The sequence below is a fragment of the Pithys albifrons genome, chromosome 3 (assembly GCF_047495875.1).
Source record: "Pithys albifrons albifrons isolate INPA30051 chromosome 3, PitAlb_v1, whole genome shotgun sequence".
In the NCBI taxonomy this organism is placed as follows: domain Eukaryota; kingdom Metazoa; phylum Chordata; class Aves; order Passeriformes; family Thamnophilidae; genus Pithys; species Pithys albifrons.
This window is the reverse complement of record NC_092460.1, coordinates 89936431-89952303: the sequence shown is the minus strand read 5'-3', so window position 1 is coordinate 89952303 and position 15873 is coordinate 89936431. Positions and strand designations below refer to the sequence as shown.

Genomic DNA, 15873 nt, shown 5'->3' with positions numbered 1-15873 from the left:
ATTCTTGTGACTTTATCAGCACCAAGGTATAGCAGGATGGGTTGAAGAACTAAAATTTTTACACAAGGGATTCTCCTAAAGAGAACTGTTTGAGTTTTCAGTCTGTGAAAATTCCAACCCCCTGAAGTACGGCAGGCTTCCCAAACTTCCAAATTATCTTCTAAAAGTTACTGCATATTTGTATCTGAAACACCCCAAATCCCCCTGCAGTTCTCCCAGGTGACCTCTTTCATTCTCTCTCTGATTCCTGTCACAAAGAGTTGGGCCTCGAATTCCTTCTCTCCCTCTCCTCCCTGTGCTTATATATTGCTGTTTTTCTTTACATTAAAACAGTAGGAATATAAAGCACATCAAAGCTATTTAATAGAATAATTTGGGAACTTTTGCCTCTAGATGTCACTGAAAAATGAATAAGATTGAGAACAAGTTGTTTGCTTTAATTAGGAAAGATAAGACAGGGAAGGGGGGATGTAAGTCATGCTCCAATTTAATACACACTAAGGACAGGAGAATCCCTCCTTTTGGAATTCTCTACTCACTTCTGAGTGGGGTAGGAGGACACGGGGAGGGGGAAAGAGAGAGTGCATTTGCACAAATGTTTACATGCCCCCTTTACCAGCAGTGATGCTCATCAGTAATCTCCACTAAATCCTCCTACTGAAAATAATGGTTTTCCCTTATTGACCTCATTTTCCTGACCCAGAGTTACATATGCAATCAACAAAACTAATTTCTTATCTGGTATAGACATACCATTAAGCATTACAATTAGCCAAAGGAGTAAATTAGCCTTAAACTAGAAATAACAAGGTTCCAGGCCCACAACATCAGGCAAAATTCATTAAGTTCTTCACTGATTACTGTTCAATGAAATCACTCTACCCTTTGATTCAGTAGTAAACAGAGCCCCACTGCACAAAAACAGTTCCCTTACATGTATCCACAGAACTGATGACATGGGAAATGCTGCCTAAGTCAGCAACCCAAAGGTTGATTTAACAACTTCCTTGTACACAGCCCCACAGAATTACCACAATTTTCTCCATTACATTTGAAGTTAAACCTCATTCCTTCACTCTTAAATGAGAACTTAAATGGGAAATTATATGCCAAAATAATTCTTTGCCTATTAATATTGAAGGATATCCATCCTCAGAAATTGAGATGCCCTAATAGCAGGAATTTTTCTCCTTAAATGTAGTTTTTCTCCTTAAATAAGGAAACAGATGCAAATAGGTAAAAATTTCTCCATTTTACTGACATTTTTCTATTATTAATTCACATGTTCTACATTGCAAATAACGTTTTTGTTTGTTTCCACACACCAGAAATATTAGGATGTACATATTCAGAAGGCCTCTGTTTGGCAGTAGCTTTTTCTAAAACTCTTGCCTGACAATCCTGGGCATTTTGGGCTGCTGCATGATGCTTTCTTTGGCATGGCCTTCAACAGCTGTGCTCCACAGACACTTCCCCCCGAGAGGCAGAAAACTGTCCGAAGATGAACTACTAATACTGTTACAAACAATAGGAGAGAGCAAAACCAGCTTGATTTAAAATACCAGGAAACTAATGGAAAATTTGTGAAAGGCAGAAAAGAGTCAGCGAACAAAAGAGAGCCAGAGCACTCAAGGAAGGGAATTCAGCTTTCCTGTACTCGACCTTTAAATAAACCCTGCATTGCCCTCATATACTGCAAAAGCAAGCATTTCACACACACATTTGTCAAGTCCTGCTGTGTACTAAAAATATAGACAGCTTTGTCATGACACAGCCTTGAAGCATCTTTTCACTGCTACTGATTACCTTGGAATGCCACTCCCTGGCACTTCCTCACACACAACTGGCTGTGGAATTTCCCTGGGTGCCCAAGGCAGCTTTTCTGTGCCCTTTCACTGCCACATAGCCTGAGCTGCTGATGCACTGCCCCAGTGCCAGTGGCTCCTCAGGTGTCAAGCAAACAACAAATCAGGCAATAACAGCTTCACAAAATTATTTGTCATAATAACAATTAAACACAAGTTGTCAAAAGCACTGTTATTTTTCAAAAAAAAAAATCCCTCCCACAGTTTTCCAACAACAACATACACATGAAAAAGGCCAAAACTAAAATGAAGTGCTGGCAACATCATTTTTGCTTTTTCTGCAATGCATTATAAATTTTTGGAATGTTTTAAAATCTAAGCTCTCTTCCTAATGAAAAAGAGCTATATTATTAAAACTGGGCACCATGGGTTCAGATTTAAATGAAACTTGGCCAGTGTTCAAAAGCAAAAAGCATTAAGTAATCCATGGTTATTCTATGCAGCATACTGTGGAGTGTTTCAAATAAAAGAGAGTGATGCCAAGGTCATGGAATGCAGCTGCTACGATCAACCAAAAATAGACACCGAGCTCTACATCCTCCCTCATAATTAAAATAGGAAAATTAAACTCAACATAAGCAGGCTGAAGGTAGACAACCACATTATTCTACTTCAGCATTAAATCACTGCCACCCACATGAAAGAAAAGAAACACTGCAGTCAGTGAGTGAAGGTGTTGCAAACTCTACTATAGATAATTCATATACTAAAAACATGTAAAAGTATAACAAATGAATAAAAATAACCAACTGGGGAATTTATTTTGGAAAATTTACATACTGAGCCTTTTACTTTTTTAATTGTGGCATACAAATTACAGACAGCTAGCTAAGAGGGAAAACCAATCAATGCATTTTATCTTAGCTTTGCAGAACATGCAGGGCTTGACATGAAACAGTAACACATAACCCTGGAAATGTATTTACTGTCATCAGATTGAAGCCCAAACATAATCTGATAAATTAAACTGCTACAGGATTTCACCTTTTCTCCTTCAGACAGTAGCACTTCATTACACTGCATACAAAAAAGCTGTTACCTCATCTTTGCTTTTTGTGAGCTTACGTCTGAGTTTCTGCTTTTATTTCAAACTACATCTGAAACCGAAAATAAAGAACTTTTTGCAACCAAGTTTGATTAAAATAAACCACCTCTTCTTCCAAATGCTACTAAATACACAAATATTTTGAGGACTAGCACTTAGAGGTATTAAGATGCTCCCTCTGAATTCTGAAGCATCAGTCAGGTAAATGTAAGTACAGTTCTAAACTGTAAATTTTAAACTTCGGTTTTGCACAGTCTTATACGTAACAATAAAGTCAGACCGTACTTGTGTCCTCTTCCTGCCTTAAGCTGAAAATAGTTAAACATGTCTAACAGAGAACACTTTCCATCCCCTCATGTCTTCCAAAGAAATGTAACAATTCAAATTTAACAATCACAAGAAGTGATCATCAACTGCACAGCCAAGCAATTTCTAGAAAGAGGTGCTGATGTGTGCACTCACGAGTTGTTCCGATGTACTTCTGTAATAATCAAGGACCAATACCAGAAATTTTTTATGTTGACATCAGATGGAGAGAGACCTTAGGCTAAATGACTATGCTCTCATATTGCACAGCAAATATTAATTACTTTAAAGCATTACAAGGTGCTAAGAGATTAGAAGGCAACACAATTCCAAAACCTCTGCAAAACAAGTACATCTATATGCTTCATGGTGCGCTAAGTAAATAAAACATCAATTTAATATCAATTTACTATCAATGGCCTACAGATATTTGTAACTTCCAACAAGAGAAAGAGGTAAAAGCAGCCCAGACAAGTGCAATTAGAAGTTATACTTTGTAGCACTCCTTGCCTGGACATGCCCAGACCAACACAAGGACTAAAAGATTAATTATCCCTCTCAGTAAGCTTCCTATCTTACATGGTAAAAGTCTCCAGTGACATCTCATCCTTGCTTGGCACAGACAGGAGATTCAACTTTAAGAGGAAGAGATCAACAAATTTCAAGAAGATACAGAGACGTCATGGTAAGGTCATGATAGTGTCACAAACAAGAGAAGAGACAGGTGAGAAAGCCACCTCCATGGAACAATTCTACCACCTGCTGAGTGGGTGGCCAGTGCCAAGGGCTGTGGGGGAGATGTCACCATCTCATCCAGCAAACAAACAGCCTTGGGGCCGTCACAAAGCACTGACAGGCACTGTAAGCTGTACTGTCTGAGCAAGTATGGCCTGGTCTGGCAGCACTGTGGCAGACAAGCACCCCAGTCCCAGGAGATACACACCAACCTCCTGCTGCTCAGTCAGGACCACCCCAGGCAGCTCTCTGGAACCAGCTGGCCCACAGTGCTCTGCACTATCAGTCACTGTAGCCCTCTTTCCTTTAGAAAACATTGCATATATGGCCAGACTTGACCAAGGCAGATTTGGGCAGGGCTCTCCCCACATGGGTGTTCCCTTCCAGCCTGCGCAGTGGATGTTTTAGGTGAGGCACAGCGTGCACAGAACTGGCCCCATTGTTTAAGTCCCAAGGTCCATCTGCCAGAGTTGAGCGAGCTTGGACAGTGACAGTGAAGTCCTTGGGACTGTCACAGCACCCAGTACTGACTGGGGCTGACCCTGCTGAGCATCCGAGATCTGACGGGATGGGATGGCAGGGAGGCATTGAACTGCAAGGGGACGGTCCCCACTGAGACTGGAACTCAGGACCTTGGGATTCAGAGCTCGGAGTGCTCTCCTTTACACCACGGGACCGCCCCTTTTAGAAAACGAAGCAACTGCTACACCTTCCACACACAGAGCCAGCTACAACACAGAACAGAAAGAATTTGGAAACCTCATTTCTTTTCAAAAATAGCTTTAGCAACATGCTTGTGACTTCTTCAGAGACCATGTACAACTCCAGCACACGTTTGGCTGGCAACACAAAAATGTTTCCTTCTCCATACAGAGTTTAAACTGGAATCTTTCATGCATTTTCTCTGCCATCCTCCCCAGGAAAAAGATGTTAACCTATGCCAAAGCATCCACAAAACACAAAACCTGGCTCTATGTCCTGACTGAATCAGGCTGCATATTTGCAAAGTTACCTCGCTCATTAAGAAAAAACCCACACTCATTAGTGGATATTCTGAGCAGATGTGACTAATAGCAAAAAAAAATCTTTCCTCTGAAGCATCTTCCATGAGGGGTGTAATTAATTGTTTTTCAAAAATAATCTCTGTTTTTCAGAGACAACAGCTTTGCTAAAAGCTTCCATTTATTCACCTCTAAGGAACCAATCTGCCTGCCAGTGCTGGCAGATGGCAAAGTATGTTTATGGAAACAGGTCCAAAAACCACTAGGATTTTAAGGAGAGATTAAAAGATTTTAACTTAATGCAGCAAGTAAAGAACAATGCAATACAGATATGACAGATGTGTGCTAAAACATGAATTATATATATATTATTATTACATTAATATATAAAAATTATAAAAAATAAAGTACATCTAAGATTATTTCAAGGAACATTAATAAGGAAATGACCTACTGAACAGAAATCCTATTTCTAAGTTCTGTGACTAAGTTTAAAGAAGAGCTTGGAACTCATCATGAACACAGGTTAACTGACTCCTCTGTCATCACCTTAATCCACATAATTGAATACAATCACATTACCACCAATCTAAAAAAGGTAAAAAATGTATCACATAGCATAAACTGTCAATTGGTTATAAAAAGCCCCAACTCACTTCCATGTTTCTTTCTTTCTTTATTTTAAAGCAATAAAGCTTTCCTTGTGATTGTTATGTAACAATATTAACTGGCTGGTGGTTTCTTTTGTCACTCTACAACTTCAGGAAACCCAAGTGGTTACCTTATGTCTGTTTAACTACAGGCAGTGTAGCACAGGGCAGCCCAAAGGTGCCTTCCACAAACCAGCATGGGCACTGAGTTTGGCAGAGCTGCTTCTTCAGCTGTTTCAACACTCAGGCTGGGGACCCATTTTAGGCTGATGAATCTGCTGGTTCAGATTCACTTTGGGCTTTTTTAAAGTTAAGTTTATGCATTTTACGAGCTAGAGAGGATTTTTGTTTTCTTCGTTGAAGGGAAAGATTGGCGAGACCAATTTTTCTTCTCAGTAAGCACAGAATTCTGTTGGAACACTCTTGTCAAAACCAGCACCTATCTGACATTTTCTGGAATAAACAGGTATGTGTCATTATGGTTTTGTCTCCAAAAATGAGGGTTCAGTCATTATTTGAGCCTATTTTGAGGATGTTTTGCTACTATCACCTTGCAGAGTCAGAGCCCATGTAGAGCAAACACATCTGACTAGTAAAGGTGTATCCTTGTCTGCTCACAGACAGTCATTGCAAGATTGGGATATTCAAACACAGACTGCCCAAAGATATTAAAGCTTATATTTAGAGTCAGTTACAAGACTTCTATCTGCCTTCTGTATATTTCTATTTATAAATTAAAAAATGTATCTTCTTCAGTCTTTTTAGTATTGATAGCTTTCTTTTACTTTAATATTAATGAAACATGTCAATCTTTCAATCTTTCAGCTTAAAATAGTCCATTAACATAGTTAACTACCTGCGGGTCCGTGGAGGCTTTGGTGGAGGGGAATCCTGTTTCTCAGCATCTGAAGAACTGACGGCATTCTCTGTATTATTTTCATCCTGATCAAAAGAAAAAGGGTTTTTTTACTCATGCCTATAAAGCTGATACACAACATTTGATCTGTAAGGTCCAAAGATCCATAATGATACTTGACAATAAAATATAACAACATGACCTATTTTTGTCTGTCACGTAGAGATCATCAAAAATCTACTCTAAATGCAAAAAGTTATTCTATGTCTTGTGTATCCAACCTCAGATTTCTCTAGAGATTTGGTTCTGCTTGTAATTGCACAATCCACTCCAGAAAATTCTCAAAAGCTGATCTTTCAGGTTAGTAGTGAGCAAGTTCTCTTACACCCTCCCAGTTATTCATATTGAAAGCATTTATTTTCCAGTCAGTCTAATTATTTTCACTTGTACAGTCACTTAATTGAAGATAAGCATAATCTATATTGTAGTAAGAAAATGAGAATTTCAGGTACTGTAAAGTGACAAGAGGGTGAGATCTAATGCTTTGATGTAGAACACATGGAAATCATCTCCCATTTGTGTACAATGAGGCATAAAGATTTTAATTTTGCTTTAGGAGGACCATAAATATATTTTATATATGTATATATTTATAAATATATATATGTATCCATACACACTTACATGTACATATAAAATATTGTGGGTTAACCCTGGAAGGCATCTAAGCCCCACAAAGCCACTCACATGCTTATTTCTCCACCCTACCCCTGGAAGGGGAAGAGGAACAGCAAGAAAATTCGTGTGTCAAGACAAAATTGTTTAGTAGATAAAGTGGGAGAAGACAAAAAGAAATCAAACAAGCAATGCAAACACCATCATTCACAACCCCCCCACAGGTAAGCCTGTGCTCAACCAGTTTCAAACCTCACTGAAGCCCCTCTTGTCCCTCTTTACTGCTGAGCACGATGTTATGTGGTTATGGAATATCTTCCTTGGTTAATTTGGGTCACCTCTCTGGTTGTTTCCCCTCCACTGGGAGGTCAAACTGAGAAGCAGAGTCCGTGTTGAGTGACCAGACATTGTTCTGCCATAGCTGCAACATGAGTTACAAAAAACCACCAGCACTGTTTTCACCACAGATCTAAAACACAGCACCCCAAGAGTGGCCATGAACTACAGCCCAGGCACTCAGTAGAAACATGTAAAAACATGTATGTGTAGCAATAAAAACAGCATGAGCAAGAGTCTAAAGCTGACATACAATTTCCATACATGTGCCACAGCCAAAGACCCAACTAAACCAAGGAAGTCCTTAGTGTTATCTTGACTTTAATGCTGATTTTACCTAAAGGCTTTTCTTATAGGAATTCTCATTTGAAAAGTAATTTTAGAAAAGAATAACAAACACCCCCAAATCACTCTAACACAGTTCAGAGCACAATACCAGGTTCATGCAACAGGCTTGCTATCTGCCAGCCTGCTGCTCAGACTGGAGACAGACTGGTGTTCAGTCTTACAAAACAAAAAGGAATTCCCTGTTATATCTGCTTCAAATGTGACAGTTGCCTTTGGTGAGCAATTTCTGCTTTGGAACACAAACTATAACTACGTTAGCTCAACAACTAACTAACCTCATTTAAATTTAGATTCATTATTTTTGTTTTTAATTTCCATTACTAGTCTTAAAAGTTACCATACCACTGTTGGCTACTCTGAGGAGTCTATTATCAAATTCTATTCCTCAGTATACTAAGTGGAGCTTTGCCTGCAAAAAATAAATTAAATTTTTTGATCTTTCTTACTGTTTTTCACTAACCTCCCCATTAACTCACTGTCAAATACAATACTGCACAAGTACTCCAGCAGAAATACTCTATTGTTCCTCAATAAATGCATTGTGTTAGCCCTTTCAGAGAAACTGCACAGCGAGTTCATTGTCCTGCTGACCACGAGCTGTAACTGTCAAGGTTTTTGTGGAGTAAGATTCAATCAGCAGATAAAAGCCACTCACATTTAAATGAACACAACTGAAGCTCCCAGTCAATCAAGGTTGGTGGTTTTTCACAGAATCACAGAATGGTTTGTGTTGGAAGGGAACTTTTAAGGCCACCAAGTCCAACCCACTCTGCAATGAGCAGGGACATCTTCAAGGAGATCAAGTTGCCCAGAGCCCTCTCCAACCTGACCCTGAATGTTGTCAGGGATGGGGCATCTACAGACTCTCAGGGCAACCTGTTCCAGTGCCTCATCACTGTCATCATAAAACATTTCTTCCTTCCATATAGTCTAAATGTAACCTCTTTTAGTTTCAAACCATTATATCCTGTCCTACTGCAACAGGCTCTGCCAAAATGTTTGTCCCCAGCTTTCTTATAAGTCCCCTGGAGACTTCTCTTCTCCAGGCCGAGCAACCCCAACTCTCAGTCTGTCTTCATAGGAGATGCTGCCCATCTTTGTGTCCCTCCTCTGGACTCCAACAGGTACACATTCTTGTTCTGTTCAGGGTCCCAGAGCTCAGTAGCTGCAGGTGGAGCCTCACCAGAGTGGAGCAGAGAGGCAGCATCACCTCCCTCGATGTGCTGCTCACGCTGCTTGTGATGCAGCCCAGGATACATTTGGCTTTTCAGGCTACGATCGTACATTGTCAAGTCACATCCAGCTTTTCATCCACCAGTAAGTGACAAGCCATTAAACTGAGATTAAGGCAACAGAACAACTGCCCTCTGCTCCAAACCACATTCTACCACTTTTTGTTTCCAGAGCTGAGCCTTTACATTTTTCAACATTTTGGTCAACTTGCCAAATAGCCCAGAACTACTTTTTGTATTTATGTCAGAATATATTGTTTCTTTAAGTCTCTGTTACTTCTATTAATAATGATTATTGGCTTTCCTGGGGTAATGCTTTATCTGTTGCTTGGCTCTCAAAGCCAAGTGTACTGTGAATTAAGTTTCAAAACATTCAGTATACTGGGGTTTGTATAATCCTAGCTTCTAATAAACAGTATTTGTTGCAAGTCAAACATCTTTAGAGATTTATTGCATCAGCACTACCTTAACAATCATTCTCAGCAAAAATGTGCTTTTATCAAGACATAGTGTCCAACTGTTGGGACAAAACTGTCTAATGAGACACTCAAAAAGGAAAGAGTACGAATGCCACTCTTGATCTGTAAACTAAATGCAGGACCCTCTTATCTTAAAGGGGTACCTTTGTTCCTAGATAAATCTTTGGTCAGTTTTCCATGACTTACTGAACCATTAAGGGCTCACAAAACTTTTAAAATCCAGCTGCAAATCATTGCTGTCACACTAATTTGAAAAAAACCCTGACTACATTCATATTTTTCTCTAGTCACTGACAGAAAGAAACATTACCATGGGGCATGAGCATCCAACCCCTCCTCTCAAACATCCAAAAAAGTAATTTCCAGCTTTTTGACATCAGGTAATGGATAACCACACTAATCATACATGAAAGCAAGTTTCATTGCTCTCATTGAGGCAGAGGGCCATTCCAAAGGTTGGTGCCAAAGATGCTCAGGCTCTCAGTATTCAACAAAAGCAACTTGGTTTCCTGCTCAGTGGTTGTGTTATGTTCCTCCTGGTTACCCCAAGCTGTGCACTGTGAGCTCTGAATCTCTCCAGCATGTATTTTTTACTATGGATAGCACTAAACGCATTGATATTGTACTAAAAAGGCCCCCACAATCCAAAGTACCAACAGTCAGAGCCAGAAACTACCACAATTGCACCCCGAGAGCAGAGCAGGCTGCTGGTTCTGCTTCAGCTCCACAGCACACCCGAGTTTCACAAGGCAGAAAGATACTAGAAAGAGTGACTCTCCACAAGAGTTCCTTCCTGTGACCACCAACTTCTCCATCCTACAGCAGCTCAGAAAAGCCTCCTGGTGCAGCTCCACCAGCACCGAAGTTTTGAGGAACAGATCTCTTATTTATGCACTCAGTTTTCTAAAGAGTATTGGCAAGGGAAAGGGTGTGCCTGTTGGCTGTGGTGCAGACTAGCTTGTCTAGAAAACAAACCAGCAGCTGCATCCCTGTCCTTCTGTGTTTGTAAAGTGAAGTGTTTGTGAACAGAATGTTTCCTGAGATACGATTTTCTCACAGGCAGAAGAAAAACCTTATTAAAGAGGCTAACACATGTCAAAGCTTTTTAAAACTCCACATGTACAGTAAGAGGTTGTTTCTAGTCGAGACAGAAGTAGCTGAAGAGGCATTGCCATTTTTGCCTCTGGTAATAAAAGGTATGGATATACCTTACAAAAATGTGTATGAACTCAAATGTCCAAGGCACATACACAACCCCAGAGTTTACAAAAACAACTCCTTGGAAAAAAACAAACAAAAACCAACAGAAAACCCACACACAAAATGGCACTTTTCTATCTAACTCCATAAAAGTCAGTGGTTACCCCAACTTTGTACACTGGAAAGGCTTCAGGCAGATTGGTCTTAAAGGTGTTCACCTATGCATTAGGTTAAACTCCAGATCCATTCACTGTTTTAGTTACATTAAATGAGGACCAAGAATGTTACAGGAATTATTGTCACCAAAAAAGAGGTACTTCACTACTTGCCCTAATTATCTTAACGGATTGATGTTTCTGTGAAGGCTTTGTTTACTTTTAGACAAGTCATTTCCCAGTAAGTGAAAGATTTTTACTTCAAAGGCTGAAGACGATGTAAGTTTAAAGCAGTAACCAAATGCCCTAACACATGCAGGAAAGAGAGCACTCATTTCAATGCTGCTGCAGCATCAGTTACTACTGGCTCTCTTCTTGTTTTTGTCTGAAGAAATACTGCTGGCTGAACTCTCAGAGCAAGTCTCTCACTTTTTCCCAGTTCTGTGTCACAAGAAATAGGAAATGATGGGTATTTTGAGCACCCTTAAATGATAGCAACTCACAGATTTCCCTGTTGTATATCAAAAGAAGCAAACAGGCACAAAAGCGGAAAAACAAACACAGCAGAACAGGAAGCTCAGCCCTAAAAGTGAAAATAGGGTTACTCACTGGGATGACCACATCTGTTGAGAAGAGCAGATGGCAGTATTAAGAGAAAGCCTTCCACAGCCTTCCTAATCACAGCTTATCGACTTCAGTCGACACTCTCCTGCTTCTCTAGACAGATGTTGCATTCTCAGGCAGAATACAGTTTCTAAAACTATCAGCTTAGACAATCCAGGACAACACACATAGTTCACAGGAGTCATACAGAATAATTTCTAAAAAATGGATTCACAAACATGCAATTCAGTGAAGTGTTCAGTGCAGCACTCTGCTTTCTTACAGAAGGTACTCAGCCTACCCTGGCAGGCTTCTCACTGCAACAGAAGCCTTAAAAACACATGGGTAAGCAAAACAGGATCTATCCCCAACCTTTGTGCCAATGTGCATCAAATGTTCAACAGTGCAAGAGCTCCAATGTCCTCACTGAGGAGGCAGCTACTCAGGCCAACACTCACACTCTGTTAAATTACACATACATAGAAACATGTGCATATCTACCTTTGAAACACTACATTAACAAGAGGAAAGGCCATAAAGTCAAATACTTAGAACTGTAGATTAAATCTAGTCTACTACAATCTAAGAGCAACTCATGTTCCTACAGCAATTGAGGAATTCTCACAGCAGATGCAGTGTCTGAATTCAACTTGCCAAGGTGACCTAAACTGTGTTGTCATCTCCCAGGGGTGGGCCCTTCCCCCAGTGGCTGAAACCCCAAAAGGAGCTGGCAGGAACTTCAAGCAGACAGAGGGTCACAGACAGATTTCACACACACTGCCTACAATTCAAAACCTCTTGCCCAGGAATTGCAATGTATAATTTTCTTTTGGAACTCACAGTGGAAATATTTAATGTCATTCAGAAACTTTCTAAACTGATAAAATACTGGCAAATTCACTGCAGAGACTCCTCCAGAAATAATCTCATGTTTTCCCTTAAAAGGAATGGAGGCATTCCTTTTGCCCATATGATCAAGCAGCATGGGAATCACTGAGCATCAGCAGATAAAACGAGAAATACTTCAGACTGAAACGATACACCCAAGTGACTCAGATCAAATAAAACATTCCAAGCACAGGCAACAAGATAAATGTCACTGAAGACATAAATGATTTTTTAGAATGCTACAATGGCAAAAATATCTTTCCAAGCTGCAAAACAGCTCAGATAATAAGAACAGCAAAGTCTTTTCACTTACAGTTTCTAAAACACTTATGTCTCAAATATCAACATTCTTCTTATGGGAGCTGATTCCCCCACGACTTCTAGAAGTGCCATCAACCACAGCAACAGAATTGTCGCTTTGTACAGCAAGAAATGCAAGAGACACTGGAGAGTACCAGCAATGGCAGAGTTTGGAGGAAGTGTTTATTAATTCAAGCTTCTACTCGTGGATAAGGGTAAAACAAGGACTTGCAGTACTGCAACATGCTTGTTACTGCCAAGAGACAATTCAATAAGAAGTATTTGTGAAGTGATAGTGAACTTGGTTGTTTGTCTTTTAGTCAATTTTCCTTTTTCTACATCCAATCAGAACATCCAACTGGATGGAATTCCATTTGATTCAGACTCTCCATGACAGTTATGGTTCACTTCACATCATGAAGAGGCTTCTCAATTCAAAATATTTTACTGACAAAATCTGACTGATATCTTATCAAACGATCAAGACTAATCAGCTCACATAAGTTTCAAAGCTTCCAAACACAACACCAAATGTAATATTTTCACAGCAGTAGTAACAAAACCAATTATGGAGAAAAGCTCAGTTATTGACTTTATGACAATATGAACAAAAATTTCAGTGGGAAAGGGGTGAGTGCATGACTCTGTTCCAATTTAATTGCTTGGAAATTTAAGAGTACTAAGGGAGAGAGGGGGGGACAGTTCTAATTATCAAACTCAGAAACTGAATTATTTTCTCATCAGAGAAAAATTGCTCCTGAGAAGCAATTCTTCACCCTGAGCTTTGGCTACTGTGAAAGTACTGGTATCTGAGCAGAGCTTCTCATTTCATTTCATTAACACACTAAGTATTATTTTAAGTACATTTGTAGTTCTATAAATTCACAGTATGTATAACTACATGGTAAGAGTATACAATTACTACATTATAGTATATTATATATGCATTTTCTACATCAGTTTGAATCTTTCCATCAAACTCAAACAGAAATTCTAACCCTGTAAGTCTATTTTCAAACATGTCTTGTTGTTGACTTTTTACATTATTGTTTCCAGCAGGGCAAAGCTGGCAAGTGCACAGGAACACACATTCCGGATTGTGTCTGAGCTACTTCCCTACGAATGCTGTGCTGGCTGCCCATCAGATTAACCTGAGACTGTGCTGTTACTGGCAAGCTCTGCTGACAGAGGCCTCGGGAACTCCATTCACTTCAAACACTGCTGGAAATGAGAACAGCAATCGGCCAACAACACCATGAAACCAATCCCACAGAGCACTCCAACTCTTTAGAGTATTATCAAAACAGAGTAAATGAAACATTTCCTCCTCAGCCCAGTAGTATCTCCTATTCAACCAACAGTAAAATATCCAAAGTAAGCACAATATTTTATTTGGAATTGTTTCTACTGGACATAATTAAAATCCTTCACATGTTCAAGATTCCACAGTTATTTTAGCATCTGCAGGCAGAGCAGGATCTGTGAAGGAACCTTAGAATATTACACTGTATTTAATAAAGTTATTTGAAAAATTCCTGCATCAGAATTAGCTTTTTAACTGAGACTCATCTCAGAATGCTTGTTTGGTTTTAAGAGAAAACAAACTAGAAAATTTCCAGGGAAAATCAGAAATTATATACAACAGATGCTACATAAGACCCTTGGACTAAAAAAGGGAGATTTTTCAGAATAGCAAAACCACTGTGTCAAGTAAATCTCAAAGTTCTGAAAATCGGGTTAAAGGTACAAGAAAATATTAAACTGGATATGTGAGGTAGAAGATTTTCTTATAACCAAAACAGAAGGTAAGCCTACACCAGTTAATTCCCTGAAGGTAAATTTCCTAACAAATGGACAACAGCCAACTAAAGTTCCAAATCTTTAGATACAGAAACTCTTCATCTATGAGATTCATCTATGAGACCTTTTCCCCCCTCAATCTTCCTGCTGAAATATTCAAGCAGCAATAGGAAAAGCATCATTTCCCAGTGCAGAAAAGGCTGTGCCTGGTCAGAATGAAAGGCTGATTTTGCCCTGTTTCCACCAGTAATGAAAAGGAAGCTTACAGGATAGAATAAGGTCAGAGCAGGCATGCAGGGATCCTTCCCTATAGGATGCTCTCCAGCAGACTGCAACTCTGGAATTTCATAGGTCAGAGGTTGGGCAAATTCATGGAAGAAGATTTCAAGATGGTGAGACATTGATCTCAAAGCTACAGACTTTCAGCTGCAAGGAGCTCTGCAGTTTGATGTGCATTCTTTATACATATCACTTTCATATTAAATTGGTCAGTTCTCACTGATACCCTTAGAAAAGGTTAGTAGACAGCAGCTTTTCCCTGTTGCTTAGCCTCTACTGTATTTAACTTCAGCCACTTCTTCTCCATCTCAGTGTGGCTGTTCCTTGGATGAAGCCTTCCAACACCTTTGATCCTTGTCCAGTTTCTGAATGTTTGATTTCTGTAATATGCTTTCCAGATAAGCAGACTTGACCTGCAGACAGTATTCAAGTTGCAAGGTACCCACACAAGGACAGTATGATCCCTGCTCTTATTAGTTTCCAAATAACTACTAAAATTCCATTTCCTTTTCAACCTACTGATTATAAACTAAGCTCATACCCAAGTAGGACTCCAAACTCACACTCCATCACTGCCTGTTCAGAGCTGGGATTTCTCCCTGTCTCACCTCTGTGTCATGACCCATCCATCATCTATTTGCTCTTGTTTTAATTGCTCAGACAGCAAATCTCTCAAGCTCTGCAACAGACAGCACTTGCCTTTGTTACAGAAACAGTATCATGCTCATTCCTCAGAAAAAAAAAAGTCAATTCATGTATCAGCTTAATCAAACTTGTAACTAATAAAACCAGCCAGCCCTATCCATAATGCATTCAGTACACAGGCTTCTTGTCATGACTAAAGATTCCAGAAGTGTTGCAGGGACTATATAAGTTCTTAGGAGTTAACAGAAGGGTGTATGCCTTTTTTCCAAGAATGAAACACATTCTAGACTTCCTAGAAAGCACAGTATAGGACAGCTAAACCCCTAAAATTAAAGAGATGCTTATTAATAAAAGCAGATTTAAAATTGCTTCCAGACATTTCAAAGGGTCCTGCAATTACTAGTCATACTCCCTCTAGAGAGCTGTGGAATCTACACCAATTAGGGTCTGAAAGCAGAGATAAAATAACTGAATA

At 39.5% G+C, this 15873-nt stretch overlaps 1 protein-coding gene across 2 annotated transcripts in view; it reads right to left on the bottom strand.

Annotated features, from left to right (window-relative positions):
• Nucleotides 1–15873, bottom strand: part of PTPN12 (protein tyrosine phosphatase non-receptor type 12) — a 77630-nt gene that overhangs the window by 10765 nt on the left and 50992 nt on the right. For both annotated transcript variants that reach the window (XM_071552697.1, XM_071552698.1), the window contains exon 12: nt 6459–6544. In XM_071552697.1, the coding sequence (XP_071408798.1) occupies nt 6459–6544 (86 nt within the window). The remainder of the gene's footprint in view (nt 1–6458; nt 6545–15873) is intronic.